At 39.0% G+C, this 27,750-nt stretch overlaps 1 protein-coding gene across 1 annotated transcript; it reads left to right on the top strand.

Annotated features, from left to right (window-relative positions):
• The first annotated feature begins 192 nt into the window (after positions 1 to 192).
• On the top strand, positions 193 to 27,623 carry rtel1 (regulator of telomere elongation helicase 1). Its single transcript, XM_081357185.1, has 33 exons — positions 193 to 535; positions 903 to 1,101; positions 1,298 to 1,391; positions 2,077 to 2,158; positions 2,269 to 2,329; positions 2,760 to 2,835; positions 2,995 to 3,079; positions 3,679 to 3,744; positions 3,834 to 3,987; positions 4,914 to 4,952; positions 5,080 to 5,158; positions 5,295 to 5,392; positions 5,481 to 5,536; positions 5,619 to 5,690; positions 6,274 to 6,355; positions 7,763 to 7,895; positions 7,982 to 8,095; positions 11,483 to 11,523; positions 11,615 to 11,700; positions 12,068 to 12,145; positions 12,283 to 12,360; positions 12,458 to 12,604; positions 13,874 to 13,989; positions 14,075 to 14,198; positions 14,306 to 14,477; positions 14,765 to 14,922; positions 19,261 to 19,356; positions 23,954 to 24,149; positions 26,381 to 26,518; positions 26,622 to 26,744; positions 26,861 to 27,082; positions 27,185 to 27,307; positions 27,397 to 27,623. The coding sequence occupies exons 1-33, from the start codon at positions 434 to 436 to the stop codon at positions 27,450 to 27,452; spliced, it is 3,546 nt and encodes a 1,181-aa protein (XP_081213311.1). The 5' UTR covers positions 193 to 433; the 3' UTR covers positions 27,453 to 27,623.
• The last annotated feature ends 127 nt before the right edge of the window (positions 27,624 to 27,750 follow it).

Genomic DNA, 27,750 nt, shown 5'->3' with positions numbered 1-27,750 from the left:
CTGTACAATTTTAACTTATCGCATTTATTAAGCAACTCAGCAACAGGAAAGCAAATTAATTATGTTTTTTTTTTTTTTTTTTTTTTTTTTTTGGTATGCCGCGACCGCCGCGACATGACCTGCTGTGCGTTACCGGCTGCACTTCTCCAGCGAGGCCTGTAGTTGGCAGAATCACACTCGCGGCATTAGTTTACCGGTAAAGCGGAAAAGAAGAAGAGAGAAACAAATCGCGCGCTACTGGAGTTGTCACTTGGCTTAGATGTTATATTTTAATGCATTTAACATCGATGTATTATATTCAAAAAGAGCCGACCAAAATGAGTCTTTATTTCTTCGAGTTTTGTTAAGAGATTGTGGTTGTCTCTGGGGTTAGACTTAAGAGTGGGTGACTTTTATACTCTCTTTACATGTGAGCAGTGTGTTCTGGTTGAAAATGCCTCATATTAAGTTGAGAGGAGTCACTGTGGACTTTCCCTTCACTCCATACCCGTGCCAGGAGGACTACATGAACAAAGTCATCGAGTGCCTGCAGAAAGTGAGAAACCCAGTCACCATACACAACCCTTGCATGTAACTTACTGCAGCAATATTTCTTTATAGTCTTTGAAACAGCCTTTAATTTAATGTGCCAGCTAACGTTACTTTGAAAGTTTCAGGGGCTTTAAAGATTATAGTCGACAAAGGCAAAAGTCTGCCACTTTCTGATATTTTCTAAGTTCAAGCACTTTTTCCAATAGAGGTAAAATGCAATGGCAGAATGACATTTTACTGAAGGTAGAATGACATTTTTGTTTTACTTCCCCTTTAATCTATACAATAAAGATGTTAAAGTCTTCTTGGAAGGTCACATTGTTCTATTAATTTTCTCTTAATAAGAATGACATGCACTTGTACTCTTTCAGAAAGTCAATGGTGTTCTTGAAAGTCCCACTGGCACTGGTAAAACGCTCTGTCTGCTGTGTTCGGCGCTGGGCTGGAGAGAGAACTTTAAAGACACCATCTCTGCCCGCAAGATAGCCGAGAGAATGGGCGGCGCGGAGCTCTTCCCTGACAGACCAATGTCATCGTGGGGAACAGCAGCCACCGACGGAGACGCTCCAAGTAGTGTCCTTCATTTATTGATTCAATGTCGATTTGATTTATTTTCAATATCATTTGTAAACATTTCTCGTGTTTTCAAAGGCTACATTGTTGTATGAATTATAAGCCAAATCATATTGACAGTTGACATTCTGGGCAACCATTGGAATTATATTTCATGATTTTTGTCTTTTCCTTTCCTTTTCTTTTTTTCTAGCTTATTACACGGACATCCCCAAGATCATATATGCTTCCAGAACCCATTCCCAGCTAACACAGGTCATAAACGAGCTCAAGAACACATCATACAGGTCAGCTATCTGAGTTAACTTCACATATTCAAGGGATATTGTACAGTCAGCCATTCATGATCATTGAGAATATGAAAACATGATTACATCCTACCAAAATGTTTTTCAGCATATTCTACAATGCATACGCTACCGTTTGAACATTTTTAAAATGTTTTTAAAAGAAGTCTCTAATGTTCACCATGGATGCATTTATTTGATCAAAAATACAGTTAAAACGGTAATATTGTGAATTATTATTACAATTTAAAATAACTTTTTTTCTATTTTGAATATGTCTTAAAATGTATGTTACATAATCCTTCATAAAGCATTATTATGCTATCTGCATTCATAAATTATTATTTTTTATAAAAACAATTGATCACAAAAGAAGAAATCGTTCTGATATGCTGATTTGGTGCTCATTAAACATTTCTTTTTTAATTATAAATGTTAAATAATATGTTTTTATTTTTGTGGATTTTTTTATGAATAGAAAGTTCAAAAGAATGGCATTTATTGGAATGAAATCTTTTGTAACATTATAAATGTCTTGACTGTAATTTGTTTAATGCATCATTTCAATGCATCCTTGCTAATTAAAACTAATAATAATAATAATAAAAAAAAAATAAGTAGTGTACTTTTTTGTTGTTGTTTTTGTTTGTTTTTTACTTAATGATCGTATTGTTCTTTATTATAGGCCAAAAATTTGTGTTTTGGGATCTAGAGAACAGCTCTGCATAAACCCGGAAGTGATGCGTCATGAGAGTAACCACATTAAGGTATGTTGATCAGTACCTCACTGGCTTTATGTGTGACACAACTGACGCTTGAAACACCAGCGCTATATCTCAACACCATATTAATGGAGGCATTATGGCTTATTTCAAAGGTCCACATGTGCAGAGCAAAAGTGTCGTCCCGCTCCTGTCCCTTCTACAACAATGTTGATGGTATGAGACTAACATTGGTGACCTGTCAATAGAGATTTGAAACTTTATTACATAAAAGAGTTTCAATAGACCTTATTCAGAGCAGTGCCATGACAGGTATGAAAGTGAGGCTGTGAGGGATAGTCTTTGCCTTGTTTCCAATGGCATCCGCTGTAAAAAGCTGGATAAAGCTCCTAGATTACTTAAAATTTTCCACAGCTTATATTGTCAGGAGTTTTTTGTCAACTGAAATTTCTTGGAAAGATATTTTTCCAGTGTTTCATGAGCAGAACAATCCAAAAACACATTAAATAACAGTACAGCCCATTGAAGAGAAGCATGTCTGTCCCTCACAGCCTCCCTTTTATTCCCATTAAAAGATGGCACTGCTGTGAATAAGATCTTTTATAATGGTTTTAGTTGTTTATGTGCTTTTTTTTGGTTTTTAAAGAGAAAAGCACTGACAAAGAAATCATGAATTCTATCCTGGATGTGGAGGATCTTGTAAAAACAGGCAAAAAGCAAAGGTGAGGCTCTGCACGTTGTTTCAAGGGCTTGATCAAAGCACTGAAAGAAATAGTGTGTTTCTTTGCACTGCTGATGCAGCGCCTGACATGATTCCATTGGGAATCCTTTCTTTGAGTGTTTGTAAATAGTGGCATTGCTCAGACCGTTTGTTCCCATAGAGTTTGTCCGTACTACCTGTCCCGCTCAATCAAACAACACGCTGATGTCATCTTCATGCCTTACAACTACCTGCTTGACCCAAAGGTGAGACATTTACCCTACCCATCTCATCACTTTAGATACAACACTGTTAAAAATGTTTTTACTGTTTTTGAAAGCTGTCTCTAATGCTCACCAAGGCTGCATTTATTTGATTGAAAATCTAATAAAAAACAATAATATTGTGAAATATTATTACAGACAGTTTTCTATTTTAATATATTTTAAAATGTAATTTATTCCTGTGATCAAAGCTGAATATTCAGCATCATTACTTCAGTGTGTTCAGTGTCACATGATCATTCAGAAATCATTCTGATATGCTGATTTGATGATCAACAAACATGTCTTATTATTATCAATGTTGAAAACAGTTGTCCTGCCTAATATTTCTGTGGAAAGTGCGATACATGTCTTTGATGAAATAGAAAGTTCAAAAGAAAGTTCAGCATTTATTTAAAATATAAATTTTTGTAACATTTTTAAATTAATTTGTTGTCACTTGCTAAATGAAAGTCATTCTGACCCCAAACTTTTTAATGGTATATATTTTTTAAAATAATAATATTTTTTATTTAATATGTATTGTTCTAGGATAGTCTTTTTTTTTTTTTTTCACAATTTTGATTTCTGTTGATTCACAGAGTCGAAGAGCACACAACATAGAGCTGAAAGGAGCTGTGATTATTTTTGATGAAGCTCATAATGTTGTAAGTGTTTTGATGTTGTTTGAGACCTCATAGCCATTCTATATTGTTGTTTGTTTTATATTCTATCAATGATTTGTGTACATTTTCAGGAGAAGATGTGTGAAGAGTCCACCTCGTTTGACCTCACCCCTTACGACCTGATTTCTGCCATTGACGCTGTAGATCGACAGCTGCGGGAACACGCCTCAGACATCAGCAAAACAGACTCCGCTGAAGAGTTTAATGTGGAATCACTGAATTCAGGTTAGTTTGGCAAAAAAATGGCTTTTTAAATATAATTTTAATATAAATAAATGGTTTATATATTTGTGTATATACAGTACTGGTCAAAAGTTTGGAAACGTTACTATTTTTAATATTTTGAAAGAAGTCTCTTATGCATTTATTTGATCAAAAATTCTGAAATAATATTCTGAAATATTATTACAATTTAAAATAAGGGTTTTCTATTTTAATATACTTCTAAATTCTACATTCTAAAATGCAAATTTATTATCAACGTTAGAAACAGTTGTGCTGCTTAATATTTTTTTGGAGCCTGTGATACTTTTTTCAGGATTCATTGATCAGCGTTTATTAAAAATAGAAATCTTTTCTAACAATATAAATCTTTACTATCACTTTGTATCAATTCAACACAAACACTACCATTCAAAAGTTTGGGGTCAGCAATTTCTTTTTTTTTTTCTTTTTTTTTTAAATAAATTAATACTTTTGAAGTAGTGTATATTGTTATTGTTAAAAAATATTTATATTTTCAATAAATGCTCAGAGAATCCTGAAAAAAGTATCACAGGTTATAAAAAAATATTAAGCAGCACAACTGTTTCTAACATAGATAATAAATCAGCATTTTAGAATTTCTGAAGGATCATGTGACACTGAAGACTGGAGTAATGATGAAAATTCAGTTTTGCATCACAGAAATAAATTATATTTTAAAGTATATTCAAATAGAAAGCCATTATTTCACATTTTAATAATATTGCACAATATTACTGTTTTTTTTCTGTATTTTTGATAAAAAATGCTTGATGACCATATGAGACTTTTAATGAGAAAAAACATTAAAAAGAGTAATGTTTCCAAACTTTTTACCTGTACTTATATGTACTGTATATATCCCAATAAATAACTCCCTTATTTTTATCCTATATATGATTTTACAGGATTGAAACTGGATATTACCACAATTGCAAAAATAAAACGTAGGTTGCACTTCAAATATTACAATTTATTTATTTTAATACAATATTTGATTTCTGGAGTTATTTGGAATCCATTTTTCAATAATGAGAAACATTTAGCTGAGAGTGCACCTTAATAATCTTACAGAAATTTTGATGGATCTGGAATCTTCCATTAACGGTTTTGAGATGCCAGCAAATAATCAGGGAATCACCAAACCCGGCAGGTGAGTGAAGCATGCTAGGAAAACGTTTGGTGCTGGGAATGTGTATCAGTGACCTTAATATATTATAGAATCACCATTTTTACATGCACAACTGCTTAACTGAACTGCTAATTTTCTGTCTCTTCTTCTTTTAAAGCTTCATATATGAGATTTTTCAAACGGCTAATGTGAACTTTGAAACAAAAAACGCTGTAGTGGAAGCCATGGAGCAGATCACAGCATATTTAGCAGGGAGTGAGTATTAACAACTGGTCCTCATTGACCTTTTCTGTGTATCAGTTCAACATTTACCCATATGTGTATTTTAATTTTTTTTTTGCAGGGCCTGGTGTCTTTCTGAACACCAGCGGACTACAGAAAGTAGCAGATATAATCCAGGTAAGAAGTGTACAGCATGTTAAAGAGATCAATTGGCCATTTTATGAATTTTTATTGTGTTTGTCTGTTTGTCCTGAATCAGTTGGTGTTTGGGGCTGAACCTACAGAGGGCAGCAAGAAATCACAGATGAAAAATGACATGAAGGAATTTAAGGTTCACATTCATGCTGTGTTCATTGTTACATATCTGCAGACATCAGGTTTTAGTTGTAGTGAGTGATAATGTTATGTTTTAAATTTGATAGTAAAAGAAAATTAATCAAAAGTGTACATTTTAAGATTTAAAGACGAGTAAAGACAATTATAATGTTACAAAAGATTTTTATTTCAAGTAAATGCTGTTCTGTTTGACTTTCTGTGCATCAAAGAATCCTGAAAAGAACAGCACAATTGTTTTAAACATATATGATATAAAGAAAGGTTTCTTGAGCACCAAATCAGCATATTAGAATGACACTGAAGACTGGAATAATGGCTGCTTTACATAAATAAATTACTTTTTAAAATGTATAATAAAAATGTACATTGTAATATTTCATAATATTACTGTTTGACTGTATTTTTGATCAAATAAATGCAGCCTTATTGAACAAAAGGCTTCTTTCAAAAGTATTTAAAAAAACTTACTGACCCCAAACTTTCGAACAATGTAGTGCATGTCAGACGATAGTTCCTCTAAATCTTGTCTTTCATCTCCCATTTCTGCTTCTGATTCACAAATCTGTGTCTGATATCAGGTCCACATTCATCCAGACAACAGCAACTTTAAGAAGAAACAGCTGACTGATGTATGGGCTTCCTCCTCTACCAAGAAACAGGGTATGAGACACCTCATGTGTAGCAAAATGTTTTCAAAGGGAAGTTGCTAACTTGCTATTGACTGGAGCAAACATTCTCTTTTTTTATGTAATTTTCTAGTCATGGAGAATATGAAATGTATTCCCCCAGTTTCACAGACAAGGCTTAAGCCTAGTCTCAGAGTAAATTGCACGTTTGAGCTGTTTTAACTGATCTTAAAATATGTCAGTGCCATTGTTTTGTCTCAAGATGCACACCAGTATGTTTATTTCTAAGGCACGTTTATAAAAACTACTTAAAGGGTTAGTTCACCCAAAAATGAAAATTCTGTCAGTAATTACTCACCCTCATGTTGTTCCAACCCCGTACGACTTTAGTTCATCTTCGGAACACAAATTAAGATATTTTTGATGAAATCTGAGAGCTGGATCACTCCTCCTGCAGGCTTATGGACACCTTAACTTGCTGGCCCAGAAAATGTATTAAAGACATTGTTAATATAGTCCAAATGACTCCAGTGGCTCAATCTTAAGTTTATAAAGCGACGAGAATACTTTTTGTGCGCAAAAACAAACAAAAATAACGACTTTATTCCACTTTTCATTTCCTTCTCTCTGGAACTCGAGTTTTTTTTACGTAGTGTAATAGCGTAGCGCGTCTGTGTTTCACGTCACCACGTATCACACATGACCAGAGTCGCCCAATAGTGAGCCTACGTGGTGACGTGCAACACAGCTTAAACACTACGTAAAAAGACTCGAGGTCCAGAGGGAAGGAAATGAAAAGTGGAATAAAGTCGTTATTTTTGTTTGTTTTTGCGCACAAAAAGTATTCTCGTCGCTTTATAAACTTAAGATTGAGCCACTGGAGTCACTTGGACTATATTAACAATGTATTTAATACATTTTCTGGGCCAGCAAGTTAAGGTGTCCATAAGCCTGCAGGAGGAGTGATCCAGCACTCAGATTTCATCAAAAAATATCTTAATTTGTGTTGGTGTTTGGTGTTTTAAGCCCCCAACTGCGCCTTCCAGGCAGCGAGGGGATAGGTAGGTTTAAGGTTGAGGGTAGGGTTAGCTGCCTCTAAGGAGCCATTGGGGGCTTAAATCACCATCGAGCATTTGTGTTCCGAAGATGAACGAAAGTCTTACGGGGTTGGAACAACATGAGGGTGAGTAATTACTGACAGAATTTTCATTTTTGGGTGAACTAACCCTTTAAATGCCCTAATTGAACCAAGGCCCAATCCTGGCTTAATCTAAGCCCTGTCTGTGAAACCGGGCCATAATGTGTATTATTGCTTCAGTATTACATGTTTTGGTCGCCTTGATGGTGCACATGAAACCTCTTCCACGATGAAATGCTGAAAAAACGTGATCTTGCACATTAAACTGAAATGGATTGAAATGGTGTTGTGTATATTTTATAGGGAATGTGCTGAGCTACTGGTGTTTTTCTCCGGGGTTCAGCATGCAGGAGTTGCTCGGACAGGGAGTACGCAGCATCATTCTGACCAGTGGAACTCTCTCGCCGCTCTCATCCTTCACCTGTGAAATGCAAATGTTCGTGCTCTTCTCCTCTAGCTGTCCCCGTTGAGGTTTATGAGTGGATGCTGGTTGGATGCTAATTCTCTGCTGATTTTCTGCAGTCCTTTTCCCGTATCCTTGGAGAACCCTCATGTCATCCAGCGTGATCAGATCTTCGTCAGTATCATTGAAAAAGGTCCGGACGGCGTGCAGTTGAGCACAGCCTTTGACAGGAGGTGAGTCACATCAACAACCTCTGCTTTGAACTGTCATTATTTATTCACCCTCAGTTTGTTTTAAATCCAGGTGCTATTAATTAAATCTGAAAAAATGTCAGTTATATTGACCGTAGGCTGTCAAGGTCCGAAAAGTGCAATAGAGGTAGTTTATATAAGTGGTTCTCCAATGGTTTAGCCATGGGTCCCACATTTTCCCATGGTCATTAGGGTGCTAATTTATGCACATAAATTGTAAAAATATGACAAATACTGATGAATAAACGGTAGCCTATAAGGTAAGGCCATAAAATGGCAGTCCCAAACAATTTTTTGTTAATACAATAAAGTTGGCATGAGCCACCATAGTCATATACAAAAATATAAAAAATAACACAAAGTGAAAATAAAGTGCCATTTTGGGGTTAACTAAACAACAGTTAACATGGTAAATACACAATACCAACATGAACTGATAAAGGGGTAGTTCACCCAAAAATGAATAAAGTTATGTTAATTCACTCACCCTCAGGCCATCCAAGATGTAGGTGCCTTTTTACGGTTCTTTAGAAGAACAGACCGCACATCACTCCCGGATAACCAAAAATGGGCAAAGAGGCGGGATTAGCTGAGGTGACGTGAGGCTAACAGACAGCAGACAAACTGCTGGTAGTGACAACAGCGGCAATCCACCTGTCACTCAAGTGGCCACGCCCTTAATTATGCAGAACTTTTTTATTTAAACGAATGAGTTATAAAAAAATTCAACCTCCTCTGTTGTCATGAAGGGCAAAATTAGCTATATAGACGAAAACTGCTTTTTGTACCAGGCTGTAAACATATTTTTTCTGCTGTAAAGTTGAGCATATTAACATGGGGGTCTATGGGATTGACTCTCTTTTGGAGCCTGTCTCTAGCGGCCAGTCGATGAATTGCAGTTTAAAGCCCCGTTCACACTACAAGCGACAAAGCGCCACGATACCATTCATTTCAATGGGGAGCGGGCGATTTCCGGCGACACGCGTGACACGACCGTTGACGACCGGATGGGGCGTGTCCAGCGACGCGACAAAGTTGAGATCTGTTCAACTTTATGCAAATGAAGAGCGACTTTCGGGAGCGACAAACAATAGGAGTGAAGTCAGTGGAGCACACGTGATCCGTCACTCTTCAGTGCCGCGTCCGACCGAGGCAAGATGAATGAGAAGTTTATTTTAGCAGTCGGAAACTGTCCAATAATGTATGATATGTCTCCGTGTACATACAGTGGTACTCGCCGTGCTGACTCCGAGCCTGAATGGTTTCATGAACTCAGAAAGACCAGTATTTGCCCATTTTCTGCAGTTAAAGGGCACCTATTATGAAATTTAAAATGTTCCTAATATTGTTTTGGGAGTCCCCAACAACAGTTTTACATGCATGCAATGACAAAAAACACTTTTGTTGTTGTATAATATGCATTTATTTTTACCTGATTTGCTCACCGACTCCCAAACCCCTCCTTTGCATGACGCTAATCTGCGGTGATTGGTTAGATGACCCAGTCAGTTGTGATCAGTATAACGTTACTCTGTGCAGAAAAAGTTTGCTTTTGTGTCGCACTTCAGAACTCGACTTCATGCAGCTTGCGTGTTTATTCGAACACCTTTAGTTCCTCTTAAGCTCACAAATCCGTTTTTTATAACAGTAAACACTCTTTTCATGTAGTTGCGATGTTATATTGTGTCATCCAGCCGCAGCCGATGTCGAACACACCTAGCGTCTCGTCGCCATGATGTTTTCAAGTTTTCCCTGGCCTTGGAGCGCAATAAGTGGGCGTTTCGTATTCAAATAACTTGACAAGTTGACGTCATCTAGTCAGAGAAAAAGCTTCGGTCTTCTAACGATTCATAAAAACGACTCGGAGTCGACTCTTACTTTTGAAAGACAATAACTTTATATACGGTGCACTTTCATATTTCAAACTTTGCAGGATGTTTTTGTTCACTTAGATCTATGTTACACACTACATGAAAGGTAAATTTCAAAATTCCATAATAGGTGCCCTTTAAATAGCCGCGATAGCACAGGGCACTCGCTGTTTCTCATTCATCTTTAATATTATGCATTTAATATACTGATTCCATTTATATTTAGACTTTTCCTTCCAAAATGTTAGCTTGTAGAGGCAAGAAAACAGATTTGTTGTCTACAACATGGAGTAACATCCGTGAATGTCACTCACAAACATTACTAGGCAACCAGTAGTGGGAACGCCCACTAGCGACCTCACCGCCAGCCACTGGCGACATGCAGCGACAAAGTCGCTTGTAGTGTGAACTGGGCTTTAGTCACTTCCGTGTTGGATTCAAGAGAGAGACCGGTCCGGAAGGTTGGCGCTTGGTTTTCTCCCGCGTATACGTCATTATTCATCAGGAAGCTCACGCTCCAGACCGCCATGAACTCGCTCAGGACCATTTGCAGAGGCTGTGGATTAAATGTAAAAAAAAAAAAAAAAAAATATCAGACACGCTTTATTTAAAGGGGTGGTATAATGCCCTTTTCACAAGATGTAAAATAAGTCTTTGATGTCCCCAGAGTGTGTATGTGAAGTTTTAGCTCAAAATACCCCATAGATATTTTTATATAGCATGTTAAAATTGTCACTTTTTGAGGGTGAGCAAAAATGCACCGTTTTTGTGTCTGTCCCTTTAAATGGGACAGCTTGTGTCTTTTTACCTTGCACACACATGCACTGAAAATTTCAAAAACGTTTAGCCTTTTATGTCCAAACTGGAGTCAGACAAAGATGGAGAGACTCAAGAAGAAGTGACAACATGTAGACAACATTTGAATGGTTAGTTGATGAATTTATGTAGCTTATTTGTAGTTATCTTCTAGTCATTGATTAGCATATTCTGTCATGATAATCTATAAATCGCTTTCCCGGGGCGGGGTTTATGTAAATTTTAGGGTTGGTGATGTCACTAACCCGGGAGGAATGTCATGTAGTCCCTACCAGCTGTTTGTTGTAGTCCTTAAAAAGCAATTTATTAAAAATAAAATATCTTCCTTTGCGTTGAACTTTGAGCGTTGTAACTTTGCAGTTGTTGTTTATGCTCAAACAGCAACATTACACACTAACTAAAGTTAAAAAAGTGAAATCATAATCAACCACCCCTTTAAACTGCGTCTGATAAAAGAGTCAACAGCTTTCGTGCATGTCTTTCAAAATAAAAGTCTTGCAACAGAAAAACAGAATTACGTTTGTTGTTTTTGTTTCTTTGATTGAACACTCTGCAACCCACTCACTCAGTCTTGCGACCCACCAGTTGAGGAACACTGGTTTATACTCGTTTGCTATATTGTGAGGTGTCTGATATATGAGCCATCAGGAGATGTGTAAATATTGTTCTTTTGTTTTTGAAGGTTTGTTCCTGAAAACATGTCTTCTATGGGAAACACTCTTGGTGAGAATTCTTTACACTGAAACAGCAAACTCTTATTAATAGTGATCTGATGATCAGCATAATTATCAGTGTGATATGAATGGGTTTTCAGTCAATCTGACGCGGGTGGTGCCTCATGGACTGCTGGTGTTCTTCCCCTCGTATCCAGTGATGGATAAGACTCTGGAGTTCTGGAGGGTGAGCGTGTTCAGTCCGACCTCATTAAAGATACAGTATGTAGCTAACTAACCAATTCAAACAAGTTGATCAGTTCAAGAGTTGAGTTGAGATTTTGATTTAGACTGATTCGGAAAAAATGCTCAGGGCAATTCTTGAAATGGTTCAGCTGATTCATGAAGAGAACCAAAACAATTTAAGAGTTAGCATTTTTCTCACACTTGCTACAAGTTTATTACGAAATGAATAAAATACTATTTTACGAGTTAATTTTTTTTAAAGTTTGTAAGTTTAATATGTACTGTATGTAGATTCATGATTACCTTGTTCATCTCATGCCAACTTTAGCATTTAAGTAACTATGCACCAATTCCCTTCACTCTCTCAGGCTAATGGGCATGCAGATCGCATTGAGAATCTGAAGCCCATGTTTGTAGAACCAAGGGGAAAAAGCACTTTTACTGAGGTAAATGCTACTGGTATCAGTCATTTTAATAATTGTGCACTCAGTATGATTTGATATAGATGCTAACAAAATGCCACCATAGTTTGATCTGCACAAGCTGTCAGTCAGTGCTGCTCTCAAATTGGATTCTTTTGCAGGTGATTGATGGTTATTATGACAAGGTGAATGACCCAAACTCCAGCGGAGGAAGCTTTTTCGCTGTATGTAGAGGAAAGGTGAGACTATAAATATTTTATGTAATAAAAATACTATATTATGAACCTACACCAGTAATATCAACACATTTCTTTTTGCTTTCCATTTTTCCCCAAGGCAAGCGAAGGGTTGGATTTTGCTGACACGTACGGTCGAGGGGTTGTGATCACTGGACTTCCCTTCCCCCCCAGAATGGACCCCAGAGTGGTGCTTAAAATGCAGTATCTGGACGAGATGTGCAGAAATAAAATTAGTGGAGTGAAGGTACCTGCTCTTCAAAATGCTCGACTGTGGGTTTTATATGGAGTGCAGATGTTGTAACTATGTATCATCTGCTGACATTATATATAACATTTAGATTGTCAATTAACATGGTAATTTATTGTAATTTTAATACAATTAGAATAATTTAAATCCTTATTTATTCAGCATTTTAGAATGATTTCTAAAGGATCATGTGACAATGAAGACTGGAGTAATGAATGCTGAAAATTTAGCTTTGCCATCACAGGAATAGATTACCTCTTAAATACAGACCAGTTATTTTAAATTTGAATAATATTTCACAATATTGCCATTTTTACTGTGTTTGAAAATAAAATAAAATGTGTTTGCAGTAAATGCAATTGAATTTTTAAGAAACATTCATAACAAAAAGTCTTAACCATGCCAGTCTTTTAAACATTAGTTAATATATAAATTAAGTATTCATTTAGGTAGCTCTTTACTTAAAACATTTATGTATAATACATTATAAAAGTATTTTTGATGCATTAATTATGCCTTAATGATGCACCTAATAATGCAATGTATGTTCTCATGAAGAATTGTTACCACCGTTATGGTACAATTTCAGATGTAACAAGGAATCAGCAAATACTATAATGCATTTTAACTTTGGTTACAATTATTTATGAAAAGGTATAATGCATTATAACATACATTATGAATATCTGTATACTGCATATATTAGATATTATTATATATTACATAAAGGCTTTAAACAAAAGTGTTACCATCATTAATTAATCATTCAATTCAAATTTACATTAAATTCATACAAATAATGACAATGAATGCAGCTCCTTTACAATGAACATGTTTTTAATTCCTGAACTGACATTCATTTTGATATTTGAGGCATAAGGTGAAATATATCAGGATGATGGTACAATTATCCTGATATCATAATAAAGAAAAAAAAAACATAAAAGGATAAAATTCTTGAAAAGAAAAACTTAAGAAATCTTTGATTATTACTCAAAAATACTGTTTTGTCAAAATATTGAACTATATGAACTAATTGAAAAACATTTGTTGACCAAATCAAAGTCATATGGTGCCATATCAAAACAGGTAATGATATAATAGAGAGGAAGTCTCTTTAATTATCAGATATTACCTTTTATTGACATGGCAGGGCTAGTTCAGCTTGTAAAATGTCATGTTGTACAACTCCCCAAATACATAGTGATATTTATGTATTAATAATTCATGAAAAATTCTTGTGTATTATGGTCTGTGGTTGTTCAGTATCTGTCAGGGCAGGAGTGGTACAGACAGCAGGCATCTCGAGCTGTGAATCAAGCCATTGGCAGAGTGATCCGCCACAGAGACGACTACGGAGCCATCTTCCTCTGTGATCACAGGTCAGCGCTAAATCCTACAGCAGCAATTCCCAATTTGTCTGGAGAGCATGTACTCCAATATTAATGTTCTGGGATTGTAATCCAGATTCAGAGGCACTGAAGCCCGTAATCAGCTTCCTTCTTGGGTGAGGCCATACGTTAAGATTTACGATAGCTTCGGTACCATGGTCCGTGATGCGGCTCAATTCTTTCGGACGGCGCAGAAAACTGTATGTTTGTTTCTTGTTCATGTATTCCTGTACCATGAAAATCTGCAAGGCAGTTTTTACACTAATTAGAGCTGACATACACATTTATTGGTTGATTTGTGTGTCAGAGACCAGTTCCTGTTAGGAAAGGAAAAGCAGAGAGCAGTGAGAATCAGGCAGACACCAGGCTGCTCAACACAGGCTCCAGCTGTTCTGCTAAGAGTGTCTGGCTCAATGACACATCTCAAAAGGCCAAAACACTAGACTCACACGTCCCCAGCTTAAAAAGGAGAAAATTAGGTGAGATCACCTTTTTATGAGGTCCGAATGCTCTTGGACGAATCTGTTTTTCATTAAGACACATTTGCCAGGTCTTGGAAGTGTATGTCGCCATTGATTTCCTAATTACTTTAAATAGTAATCAATATAAAAGTCAAGTAATTAAACAATAAGTTATAATTTGGTCTCATTCTGAGATTGATTTAAAGTAAAGCCCAGTTGAACAAATGAAACATTAACATTAGATATTGTTTGGAGCCTCAAGTTCATTGCAAGACAAGTCAGCAAAAATGATTGTGTTGTTTTAGAGTCAGAAGAGCATTCTGGAAGGGATGGCGCAGCCAGACTTTGCATTCAATATGAGATGGAGATGACAGGTAAAAGGAAACCAGTCAGCCTGCTGGACGCCCTGGATGACACAACCAACAAAGAAGGGAGGGGAGACACCATGGTTGGGGAAGAAAGGGTAAGACAAGAATTACATTGCGTAAGAGATATTTTTTAGGGCCTGTTTACACCTGGTAATGCGTTTTGGTTGATCGGATCAGAAGTGGACGAGTTGACTAAATTCAGGTGTAAACGGGGTCTAAAACATTTTGAGCTTGTCCACTTTCGACCACTTCCAGAAGTTGTCGAAAACGCATTTGACTGGATTGCTTTTGTAGTGTAGACTATCATGTGGTCAAATGTGTTTAAACAGCCATGAAAGACTGCCTGCTGACCTTACGCGTAATGCGTAAACATTATGGGAAGAAGTAAAGTCAAAGTCAAAGCTTTATTGTCATATGCACAATCAGGAAATAGAATTTCCATGTACAATGAAATTCTTTCTTTGCTGTCCACATTGAATGCCCAGCAAAATACGTTAATAAAGACACAGACATACACACAGCAAAAAATTTAAAAAGAATATCATAAAAATAAAAATTAAGCTATAAAAGTATTAAAATAAGTGCATATATAATGTGCAAATTTATATTAAAGTGCAATTTTTAAAGTACAATTTAAGTGCAGCTCCTTGATAATTCCAGAAATAACTGCAACAGATGTGCGGTTGTTATAGTTATTAAACTCTGGCTTATCTGTTTAAAAGTCTGATGGCTGATGGATAAAATGAGTTCATGAGTCTGGAGGTTCTGCATCTCACACTGCTGTACCTCCGACCGGACGGTAGAAGTTTAAACTGTCTATGCTGGGGGTGGGTATGGTCTTTAATGATGGAAGCAGCCCTCCTTTGGACTCTGCGATGGTAAATGGCCTGCAAAGTAGGCAGCGAAGTCCCGACGATCTTCTCAGCCGTCTTCACTACTCTCTGCAGACGTTTACGGTCCTTAGTAGTAGTGTTTCCATACCACACAGTGATGCAACTTGTAAAAACGCTCTCCACAACACAGCTGTAAAAATTCTTAAGAATCTTAGTTGACATACCAAACTTCCTAAGTCTCCTCAGAAAGTACAGTCGTTGTTTCTTGACAAGTTGTGTTGTATTCAGTGTCCAGGTAAGGTCTTCACTAATATGGACCCCGAGATATTTAAAACTGCTCACCCTCTCTACTTCCATGTCTTTGATGAATAGTGACTGATGAGTTCTCCTCTTTTTCCTCATATCCACTATCATCTCCTTTGTCTTATCTGTGTTTAGAGTAAGATTGTTATCCTTACACCATGTAACGAGACTGGCCACCTCCCTCCTGTAGGCTGTTTCGTCCCCGCCAGTGATGCGTCCTATTACTACAGTGTCGTCAGCAAACTTTAAAATAACGTTGTCTTTGTGGGAGGCAACACAGTCATGTGTAAACAGTGAATAGAGGAGAGGACTAAGAACACACCCCTGGGGGGTGCCCATGTTTGTAATGATAGGAGCTGAGGTCCTATTCCCAATCCTGACAGACTGTGATCTGCCCGTCAGGAAGTTCAGGAGCCAGTCACACAGGTTAGGATGTAATCCAAGTGTAAACAGTTTATGTGTGAGTTTCTGCGGGATGACCGTATTGAAGGCGGAGCTATAATCAATAAACAGCATCCGAATATATGTATCCTTATCTTCCAGATGAGAAAGTGAAATATGAAGAGCATCGGAAATTATATCTGAAGTGGATCTGTTTGAGCGATATGCATACTGCATGGGGTCCAATGTCTCCGGCATACTGCTCTGAATATGGGCCAGCACCACTCTCTCGAAGCACTTCATAATGATTGATGTGAGTGCTACTGGTCTATAGTCATTCGGGCAGGTTGGCGAGCTCTTCTTAGAAACGGGGACAATAGTTGTGGTTTTAAAGCAAGTAGGAACAATTCTCTGACAGAGGGAAAAGTTAAAAATTGATGTAAATACATCCGTCAACTCTGTGGCACAAGCTCTGAGGGTCCGCCCAGTGATGTTGTCCGGTCCTGCTGCCTTGCGAGGATTAATCCTCCTCAGTGCTTTGAGTACCACAGTTGATGAAACCGTAAAAGGGGGAGAGGAGTGTTGAGTTGTCTGGATGTGTGGATGACTCCACTCTGTGTGAACACTAGAAGTCTCAAAACGAGTAAAAAAAAGGTTTAGTTCATCCGGCAAGCTGTCCGTAGAGCTGATAGTACCCGTGATGGTCTTATAGTCTGTGATATGCTGCAGGCCCTGCCACATCCGTCCAGAATCAGCAGTAGAGTAGAAACTGTCCAGCTTCTCTCTGTAATTTCTTTTGGCTGCTATTATGGCTCTTCTCAGTCCATACTTTGCAGCTTTATACTCTGTATCATTGCCAGATGCAAATGCAGAAGACCGTGCATGCAGCATGTTTCGTACCTGGCCATTTATCCAAGGCTTCTGATTTAGTGGGAAGTTCGGATCATTTTACTGACTCGGATCTTTGAATCTCGTTCATCAAAATGAATTTCAGCAGAATGTATTTTAAAATGTTACATGTTAATAGCCAAATTCCCCAAACACATCAAATGTTGATTGCATTTAGAATAAGAAAAAAATTGCAATGCAAGGAAAAGGCCAAATTATGAAGAACAGTAACGATTAATTAATTTATCCTGTGACATCTTCATAAACTGAGCTTTGCAGTCTGTAGCACCGGATACAGAATTGATAAGTTCATCTTTTGAGTCTTCGGTTCGAGTCATTCGCTTATCACGTGACAGTCCCATTGGCTGAAGCTATGCAGTCGGTACCGGATACAGAATTGATTAGTTCATCTCTCGAGTCTTCGGGTTTGAGTCGTTCGGTTTTATGTCACCTAACATAAATGCCTAATAACAACATGCAGTTAGGTGACATAAAACCGTCTTTTTAAAAAAAATCTTTATCAAAGTGATTTTCCCCATCATAGATAAGTTATCTTTTAGTTTACTCTTTTAGCATAGTTTAAAGCATTACCAACTCTTTAGTACCACATTCATATGGAAAAGAGCCATCATAACAGAAATTTGAAAAAAAATTATAAATTGAAAGAAATAAAAAAGCTATAATTTGAGACCAAAAACGCAGCATGTTACGGTAAAAAAAAAAACTGACTACGCGCTTGTTTATGAGAAAGTTTGGGAATTATTAACTCATTTATGTGTCCAGCGCTGTCACATCACGTCACGTGACAAAAGACCGAAAGACTCGGATGAATCAGACCCGAAGACTCGAGAGGTGAACTAATCATTTGTCTTTCTGGTACTGACTGCATAGCCTCTATGGGACTGACAGGAAGAACGAAACACTCGGACCCGAACTGTAAGACTCGAGAGATGAACTAATCATTCTGTTTCCAGTACCGAACCTATAGGATGTTGCGCATGCGCGGTCAACACAAAATGAACGAATCACTCTCTGAGACAACTCGGTAGTCCCGAGTCATATTAAAGATTCGTTCAAAATAAATGAGTCATTCATGACCGACCCATCACTAATGGGAAGCACTAGCAAGACAGGATTTAAACTTTGTTGGCTGGAGACCCAAGTTTGGTTTGAAGGCGAAAACATACCAAGCACAATGTTCTCTCACCATTCCTGATTTCTAACACGCACTCACAGCGTGGTCTCGCGACTATCAGAGCAGAAATGGAAGCTGCTGCTCTCCGTATGTTTTTCTGTTGTCTCCAGTCGCATTTATATTGCAAACTGCATGAGCTTATTTCATCCAGTAGATTGAAAGATCAGATAAAGCCCATACATTTACCCACCCATAGACCCTCCCCTTGAAGAAATCAGGACAAATGTGGTTGAAAGTAGACAAAAGACCAGCACCAGGTGTAAACAGACATGTGTCTCCCGTCCACTTGTGATCCGATCGATCAAACGCATCTTAATACCAGGTGTGAACAAGGGCCTTTGTTGCACTTTTTTTCTGAACCAGTGTTGTTTTCTCTCTACTGTTTTTTATCACCTAATGTGATGTAATGCCGAATATAAGAGCAGCTTTTTTCCTAATGATGTAAACTGCCATGGTCCCAAAAAAAAGTATAAAAAAGTAGTCCCATGCGAAGTTTGCGCCATTTCCCAGATCTGCTGAATTCATGATAGCTTACTGTGAGAAACACTTGTATATTCACAAGACATCACATTTCTCTGAGAAATTGGAAGTGAATAACCTAGAAAATGAGTTTTTGCTGACTAAATGAGATATGAATGGTGAATAATTGCCTCATAAATCATGATCAGGGTTTTGAATGACAATTTTGATCCCTTTTTATCTGTTTCTCAAATCTTTCTACTTTCATCAGATTAGCTTATTGTCTGTAAAATTTCTCATATGCTGTAACATAACTATGTGAGCAAATCTTTTTGCTAATTTTCCCTTTCTCTTATTGGTCTGTGACCCTGCAGGCGAGTCGCTTGTCTACTCTTTCCCTCCAGCATGACAAACGTCTGGATGATGAATCGAGGGGTGGGAAACGGAAAATTAAAGTGGTTCAAGAGCGGGTGAGGCATCTTGATTGAAGTTTTGTGATCTCCATTGGTGTCGACTTCCTCAATATGATGTTGATAACTTGACTATGCAGAAACTGGATTATATATATTTTTGTGGAAACTGTGATGCATTTTATTCTTTGATCAATCAAATTATCAGAAGAACAGCATTTATTTTAAATAGAAATGTTTTCTAACATTATAAATGTATTTACTGTCACTTTTGATCAAATGAATGCGTCCTTGCTTAGAAGTATTAATTTCTTTAAAAAAAAAAACATCTTAAAGACCCAAACTTTTTAATTGTAGTGCTGTTTATAGGTTTCCTCAAACTGGCACTATTTTTGCAGTTCAAAATTTGTTGATGCATATATTACACTTTGCCATCAAATTTAGTAGATTACCAAAAATAAATGGAATTGGACATTAAAGGGATGGTTCAGAGTAAATTCAACCTTAGGGTCCTTTGCACCATGACCTCGAGCCAAACACTCCCCCAGAAGCTTTTTTCCCTTGGTCGAACATTATTAAAGTTAGAGCTTATTTAGAGATATCAGCCGAATGGCTTAGTGCAGGTGCTAATGGATCCAAGGTGATTTGGGAAAAGCCCGTAAAAGTCCTGGCAGAAAGCCATACATAAGAATGTAGTGTAACGACGACCCAGTTCCAGGAATGCACTAATATTTTGTTGGTAGTACCAGTTTGCAACAACAAGTTGTCAACACTTCGGAAAAAAATAATAAAAAATGCATCGCTTTCTGCCAGGACGTGCTTTTCCCAAATCACGGAAGTGACCTCGACGTCCGGGTTAGCGGTAGCATTAGCCATCAGGCAAGTGTTATTTAAATAAACTCCTGATGTACTTACAAACTTTCCAATGCCTCGTTTTATGAGTACAGAACCTATTTGTATTACTGTAGAAGTTTGGTAACATTCTGGGCATTATTATGACCGCCGCTAGCGTAGCTAGCGAAAGCGGTCATATAGGGATTGTCAAAGTTTTTTTTTTTTTTTTTTTCCCGTCACCTTACTGAATTTTTCGTCAACGATACCAGGGACACCGAAGCACCGGGGAACATGAAATTTGGTGGGCATGTAGCCCCACTAGACTTCTAAGGAAAAATTTCGTTTGGTCCCCGGGGGCCACTCCCCCCCCGCGCTGGGCCCCCCCAAACCCCAAAAAATGCAGTTTTTCCTAAATAACTACCTGAACCGTGGCACCGAGGATGAAGAAATTTTTATGGTATGTTGGTCTACTAGACTTTTACGGAAAAATTTCGTTTGGTCCCCAGGGGCCACTTCCCCCCCCGCGCTGGGGCCCCCTTAAATTTTTCGTCAACGATACCAGGGACACCGAAACACCGGGGAACATGAAATTTGATGGGCATGTAGCCCCACTAGACTTCTAAGGAAAAATTTCGTTTGGTCCCCGGGGGCCACTCCCCCCCCGCGCTGGGCCCCCCCAAACCCCAAAAAATGCAGTTTTTCCTAAATAACTACCTGAACCGTGGCACCGAGGATGAAGAAATTTTTATGGTATGTTGGTCTACTAGACTTTTACGGAAAAATTTCGTTTGGTCCCCGGGGGCCACTTCCCCCCCCGCGCTGGGGCCCCCGTAAATTTTTCGTCAACGATACCAGGGACACCGAAGCACCGGGGAACATGAAATTTGGTGGGCATGTAGCCCCACTAGACTTCTAAGGAAAAATTTCGTTTGGTCCCCGGGGGCCACTCCCCCCCGCGCTGGGCCCCCCCAAACCCCAAAAAATGCAGTTTTTCCTAAATAACTACCTGAACCGTGGCACCGAGGATGAAGAAATTTTTATGGTATGTTGGTCTACTAGACTTTTACGGAAAAATTTCGTTTGGTCCCCGGAGGCCACTTCCCCCCCCGCGCTGGGGCCCCCGTAAATTTTTCGTCAACGATACCAGGGACACCGAAACACCGGGGAACATGAAATTTGGTGGGCATGTAGCCCCACTAGACTTCTACGGAAAAATTTCATTTGGTCCCCGGGGGCCACTCCCCCCCCCCGCGCTGGGCCCCCCTTAACCCAAAAAAAATGCAGTTTTTCCTAAATAACTACCTGAACCGTGGCACCGAGGATGAAGAAATTTTTATGGTATGTTTGTCTACTAGACTTTTACGGAAAAATTTCGTTTGGTCCCCGGGGGCCACTCCCCCCCCCCGCGCTGGGGCCCCCGTAAATTTTTCGTCAACGATACCAGGGACACCGAAGCACCGGGGAACATGAAATTTGGTGGGCATGTAGCCCCACTAGACTTCTACGGAAAAATTTCGTTTGGTCCCCGGGGGCCACTCCCCCCCCGCGCTGGCCCCCCCCCCAAAACCAAAAAATGCAGTTTTTCCTAAATAACTACCTGAACCGTGGCACCGAGGATGAAGAAATTTTTATGGTATGTTGGTCTACTAGACTTTTACGGAAAAATTTCGTTTGGTCCCCGGAGGCCACTTCCCCCCCCGCGCTGGGGCCCCCGTAAATTTTTCGTCAACGATACCAGGGACACCGAAACACCGGGGAACATGAAATTTGGTGGGCATGTAGCCCCACTAGACTTCTAAGGAAAAATTTCGTTTGGTCCCCGGGGGCCACTCCCCCCCCCCCTCCCCCCCCCTCCCCCCCCCCTCCCCCCCCCCCCCCCGCGCTGGGCCCCCCTTAACCCAAAAAAATGCAGTTTTTCCTAAATAACTACCTGAACCGTGGCACCGAGGATGAAGAAATTTTTATGGTATGTTCGTCTACTAGACTTTTACGGAAAAATTTCGCTTGGTCCCCGGGGGCCACTCCCCCCCCCCCGCGCTGGGGCCCCCGTAAATTTTTCGTCAACGATACCAGGGACACCGAAGCACCGGGGAACATGAAATTTGGTGGGCATGTAGCCCCACTAGACTTCTACGGAAAAATTTCGTTTGGTCCCCGGGGGCCACTCCCCCCCCGCGCTGGGCCCCCCCAAAACCAAAAAAATGCAGTTTTTCCTAAATAACTACCTGAACCGTGGCACCGAGGATGAAGAAATTTTTATGGTATGTTGGTCTACTAGACTTTTACGGAAAATTTTTGTTTGGTCCCCGGGGGCCACTTCCCCCCCCGCGCTGGGGCCCCCGTAAATTTTTCGTCAACGATACCAGGGACACCGAAGCACCGGGGAATATGAAATTTGGTGGGCATGTAGCCCCACTACACTTCTACGGAAAAATTTCGTTTGGTCCCCGGGGGCCACTCCCCCCCCCCGCGCCCCCCCAAACCCCAAAAAATGCAGTTTTTCCTAAATAACTACCTGAACCGTGGCACCGAGGATGAAGAAATTTTTATGGTATGTTGGTCTACTAGACTTTTATGGAAAAATTTCGTTTGGTCCCCGGGGGCCACTTCCCCCCCCCCTGCGCTGGGGCCCCCGTAAATTTTTCGTCAACGATACCAGGGACACCGAAACACCGGGGAACATGAAATTTGGTGAGCATGTAGCCCCACTAGACTTCTACGGAAAAATTTCGTTTGGTCCCCGGGGGCCACTCACCCCCCCCCCCCCCCCTCCCCGCGCTGGGCCCCCCCCAAACCCAAAAAAATGCATTTGTTATTGCTTTGTAATTTGTAATTGTAAACATTTGTAATTGTTATGGTATGTTGCTCTTAAGGGCCCACATCAACCTAGCCCATAATCACTCATTTGTGATTTGCGCCCCTCCCATAAAAAATGAAAATGCAATATTATTCTGCTTTGATCGCCCCTATCTTCAGTGGAGATGTTCAGAACTGCACCATATTTCATGTGTATGATTAACTTGACATCCTCTGGGGGTATCCTCTGCTAAGTTTTGTAGAATTTCATCCATGGGGGGGTATAAAATAAATTCATTTATGTGCACATTTAGTGACTGTACACTCATCGGCCTGTAGATGGTGCTGTTGAGCGAAGGGTTGCTGGTTTAGGATGATACTGTCACACACACACATGCAGGAATACAAACAAACGCAAGCATGCACACACACTGACATCCACACGCACAGACACACACCCATACACACACACATACAAATCCACATGCACAGACACACAAACACACACGCACACACATGTACGCACACATACATACACGCACAGACACACACACACACACACACACACACAGACACACACATACACACACACACACACACACACACACAGACAGACATGCACATACTATTACTTTTTTTAGGTATATACATAAACACGCAATACAGCCAAATTACTCCACGTCATTTATTTTTGTGGAAAGCCAGTGCAGGCCTGAGCGGCGGTCATATTTTGTACCGCGATGCGGTACATCTAGTTAGTGGGGTAATTTACGAGATACATCCTTGGATCCATTAGCGCCTGCACTAAGCCATGCGGCTGATATCTCTAAATAAGCTCTAACTTTAATAATGTTTGACCAAGGGAAAAAAGGCTTCTGGGGGGGGTGTTTGGCTCGAGGTCATGGTGCAAAGGACCCTAGGTTGAAATTGCTCCGAACCATCCCTTTAAAAGGAACATGCCATGCTTTTTTCTTTGATGATTTTAATTAAAGTAAATGTATTCTGTTTTCTGCTGGCTATGTTTCAGAAAACAACGGCTTCCTGTACTGCAAAAACAGGCAAAGCTTTCATGATAGAGCTGAGACGATGCCTGAGTCATGAGAACTTCAAGCTCATCATGGAGGCGTTACAGTCGTACAAGACAACCGATGACCTGAGTAACCTTCTGGCTAATGTGGCTGAACCCCTCATACAAGACCACAATACACACAGTCTGCTCAGAGGTGCAGAATCTCAGCATATACATCCCATGAGTGATGCGAGTTATGTTTTCACTGCTTTTTTAAAGTTTAACTTCGCCGGTTAACATATTAAATTGCAGTCGGAAATTATTAAAAACACTCATTGCTGGTTTAAAGTGAGTTTTGGGTAAAGCGCGATATTAATCTTTTAAATTGTGTTATGTAGCTTGATGCTAATTGTAGCTCTAATGCACCTGTTACGCCAGGAGCTATATCTATTTCACCATCTATTGTTACAAGAATTCACATAAGGTCCCAAGAATAATTCTTTTTTTTTTTTTTCAGATAATAAATAATAGGTGGATTAACGAATCTGGGATGAAAGTGGTGTTGATGGGCAAGCCATGTAATGCCAGAATAAAGGCTAATAATGGCTGAATAAAAACAAAAGAATAATGATAAAAGAATAATGAAGTCTCATACCAGCAGAGGTGCTAACATTCGTCGAGAGAGGACAATAGAGTCGTGAATGGGCATGGCATTTTTATTAGCCTTCTCTAAAAACACATAACATGGTCTTTTTAGAGTTTTAGAGATAATCCTCAGATTTGAAATGAACCACACTTGTGGCTTCAATTTAATTGTGGTTATAAGTTGTTGTACCACATTTATATTATATTTGTATACATTTTTATTATTTGATTTTTATGTTAAAGCTTATATATTTCCATATTAATAACAGTCTGAGTAATTCTGTTAACTCTCAATTGTTAGCTTTCTAAATATATGTAGATTTTTTTGTCTATCCAGAATGACTTGTCATTATCAATTAGTGCTGGGCGGTTTCCGGTTTGACCAAAAATCAACATCACGGTTTTATTCTAAATTATACCGGTTTCACGGTTTTTACCGTTTTTTTTTTTTTTCAAGCATGATGGGTGTTTACCACATTTTCTACTGAGTGAGAGAGGAAATAGTGCAGTAGATTTACTTATAATGCCCTATTTTATTGTCATGAGTAAATATTATAGAAAAAATCCACACTAATATTAATAATACAGGTTTGCAAGGCTGTTTACAAAGAGGTGCCAGCAGGACGCGCTTTAGGAGCGGCAGAAACAGTGGTTTCCCCGGTAACTAACGGCTGTACACAAAGCAGCAACGCTCATAAACACTGCTTTATCAGGAAAGATAAAGAAAGATTCAATCGTAATAACAAAGAAACTTTTCTAAAGACCGTCAGTTCACTTCAGATACGTTAATACAGTGTAAAAACACGCGCGCCGCGAGAAAAAAGACACTCTCACCCCCACACGTCTCGTGCCCATTCTAGTCAATGCTTGTGTTTCAGATCGAAGCTTCCCAGAAGCGGCTCTCCGCGCCGCTTCGCTAAATATAGGCGCCTGGTCTATTTTGACGCACCGCGTGCAGGACGGAATAAAACCTTGTCGCAGCTGTAATGCGCCGCAGACGTGTGTTGTAAAGCCTCTGTTATACTTTCCGCGACCGCGATGGCGCGAGGGTCCGCAAGGGTCCGCGTGACGTAAAAATCGTCATCGGGGGTGCGCGCGGAGGCTCGTTGCGGACTGGCGCGTGCCTCCCATTTTTTGTGACCGCGCGGACCAAGGGCGCGCGTTCATTAGGTTAAAACCGCGAAAGAGATGGAAATAACATTGACGCCGAATTTAAAAAAACGGAAAACGCGTGCATTCTAGAAATAGAACCAATGCCTATTTTTCACGCAAGCCTGTTGGAAGCGTTTCCAGGCAAAATAGAATAGGAAAAGATGTTTATATGTCATTTTGACAAGAATACATATTAATAAATGTCATTTTGATGTTTGAAAGTGTCTATGTTTTGACATAAATGCAAATATAAACTATAAATATTTAATATATTATCGATTATACTGGCCAGACCGATCTACTGCGCATGCGTTTAACGCGTTTACCGAGCGGACCTCAGCAGAAAGTATAAATACAAGTAGTCCGCGTCCGAGCTGTGCGCAGCTGTCGTGTACGCGTCCAAACTGGAGTATAACAGAGGCTTAAATGAGGGGCGAGACTGTGTCGCGCAGCGCCGCGTTCCGATTAAAGCGACATACACCGGTTTTGCGGTATATTAAAAATTCATATCGTAACAAAAATAAACAGCGGTATTCGGTATGAACCGGTAAACCGCCCAGCACTATTATCAATTATTTAAAAACAATAGGTGGAATAAAATTTAGTTGGCCTTTTTTCCTCTGATCTTCCCCTGATCTTTTTCTTAAGGTCTTTATCAGTTCATCCGACCACACCATAAGAAAGATTTTGATGAGCGTTGCTTGGAGTTAACAGGTGAAGGTTGTGGCTATAAACAAGAGCATTCGCTGTCCAGGGAGGAGCGAGAGGCTCTTGGGCAGAACACAGGTAATATTTAACTAGTAAATAGTGGGTAGCAGTTACAGGAAACATTAGGGCCTTATTTTATCTCCCCATAATCATAAATAACAATGTTTTGTTGCTTTTGTAGCGAAAGCCGAGGTGGCGCCTGTAAATCCACCCAGCGAGCAGCTGAACTCGTGTCGACAGCTGAACCAAGGTGGTCCTCACTTGGGAACTGTAGCACTTAATGGAGGAGATGGTCAAATTGGAGGTATATCGTAGCTTATTGATAGTAACTATTATTAAAAAGGCCTGCTCCTCACTTTTTAATGCAAACATTTGTACATTTAGAACATTTTCTGATTAAATTTGTGTGATTTTTAACAGTGAATGTAAGAAAAGAAGACCAGAAGCCACAAACATCCATCAAAGAAGGCCCATCATGCTCTTCTCTGCTGTCAGACATAAAACAGGCCATCGGTGCAGAAAAAACCCGTCAGATGTTTTTAGCCCTGCAGGCGTATAAAACGTCAAACAATTATGAACAGATGGTGTCAACTGTTGTGAGTTTATTGACTGAGAGGGATGAGGACATCGCTCTACTAGAACGTTAGTCAATTTCTTTTAGGTTCATCATAAACATTTTACTTGATCAAAATCTATCAACAATATCTTTTGGGAAAGAGGCTGAACTTGTTCGGTTTGTTCTAGGTTTATCTGTGCTCATTCGACCACAGCACAGGAAGCAGTTCGGTGAGCTGTTAAAAGCCTTGACTGGAAATGATTCTGTAGCAAACCAGGATTCAGACATGGGATCAAGTCCACCAAATCAAGGTATTTTATGTAAATATTATATTCTGCAACAGGTATAGTAGATAAGTGTTTTCTAATTATTATTAATATTTTTTTCTTTTTCTTTGCAGCATCTCCGTTATCTGCAGGAAAGACTCAAAGCAAGATATCATCCTTCTTTTCGTGAATGCTGCTAGGACTTTGAGATATTGAATCAATATCTTTGTATTTTATACATATATAATGCATGAAGAGATTTATGCAGGAGAATGTAAAAAAATAATAATAATGAACTGATTTAAAAAATAAATGAATTAAATGAAACTGACATATGTATGCATTTTTCATTAAATTCTTTAAGTTAAATATTAAAAATAAATATATGGGTTTTAAGTTATTTTAATAAATGTTAATTTATTTTTAAATGAAAAATAGTTTGAGTGATTTCAGTCATCTGACAATTTGATCTTCCCTGTACCGTGAAG

This window comes from Scardinius erythrophthalmus (assembly GCF_964197995.2).
Source record: "Scardinius erythrophthalmus genome assembly, chromosome: 25".
In the NCBI taxonomy this organism is placed as follows: domain Eukaryota; kingdom Metazoa; phylum Chordata; class Actinopteri; order Cypriniformes; family Leuciscidae; genus Scardinius; species Scardinius erythrophthalmus.
This window is presented reverse-complemented; position numbering and strand designations above follow the sequence as displayed.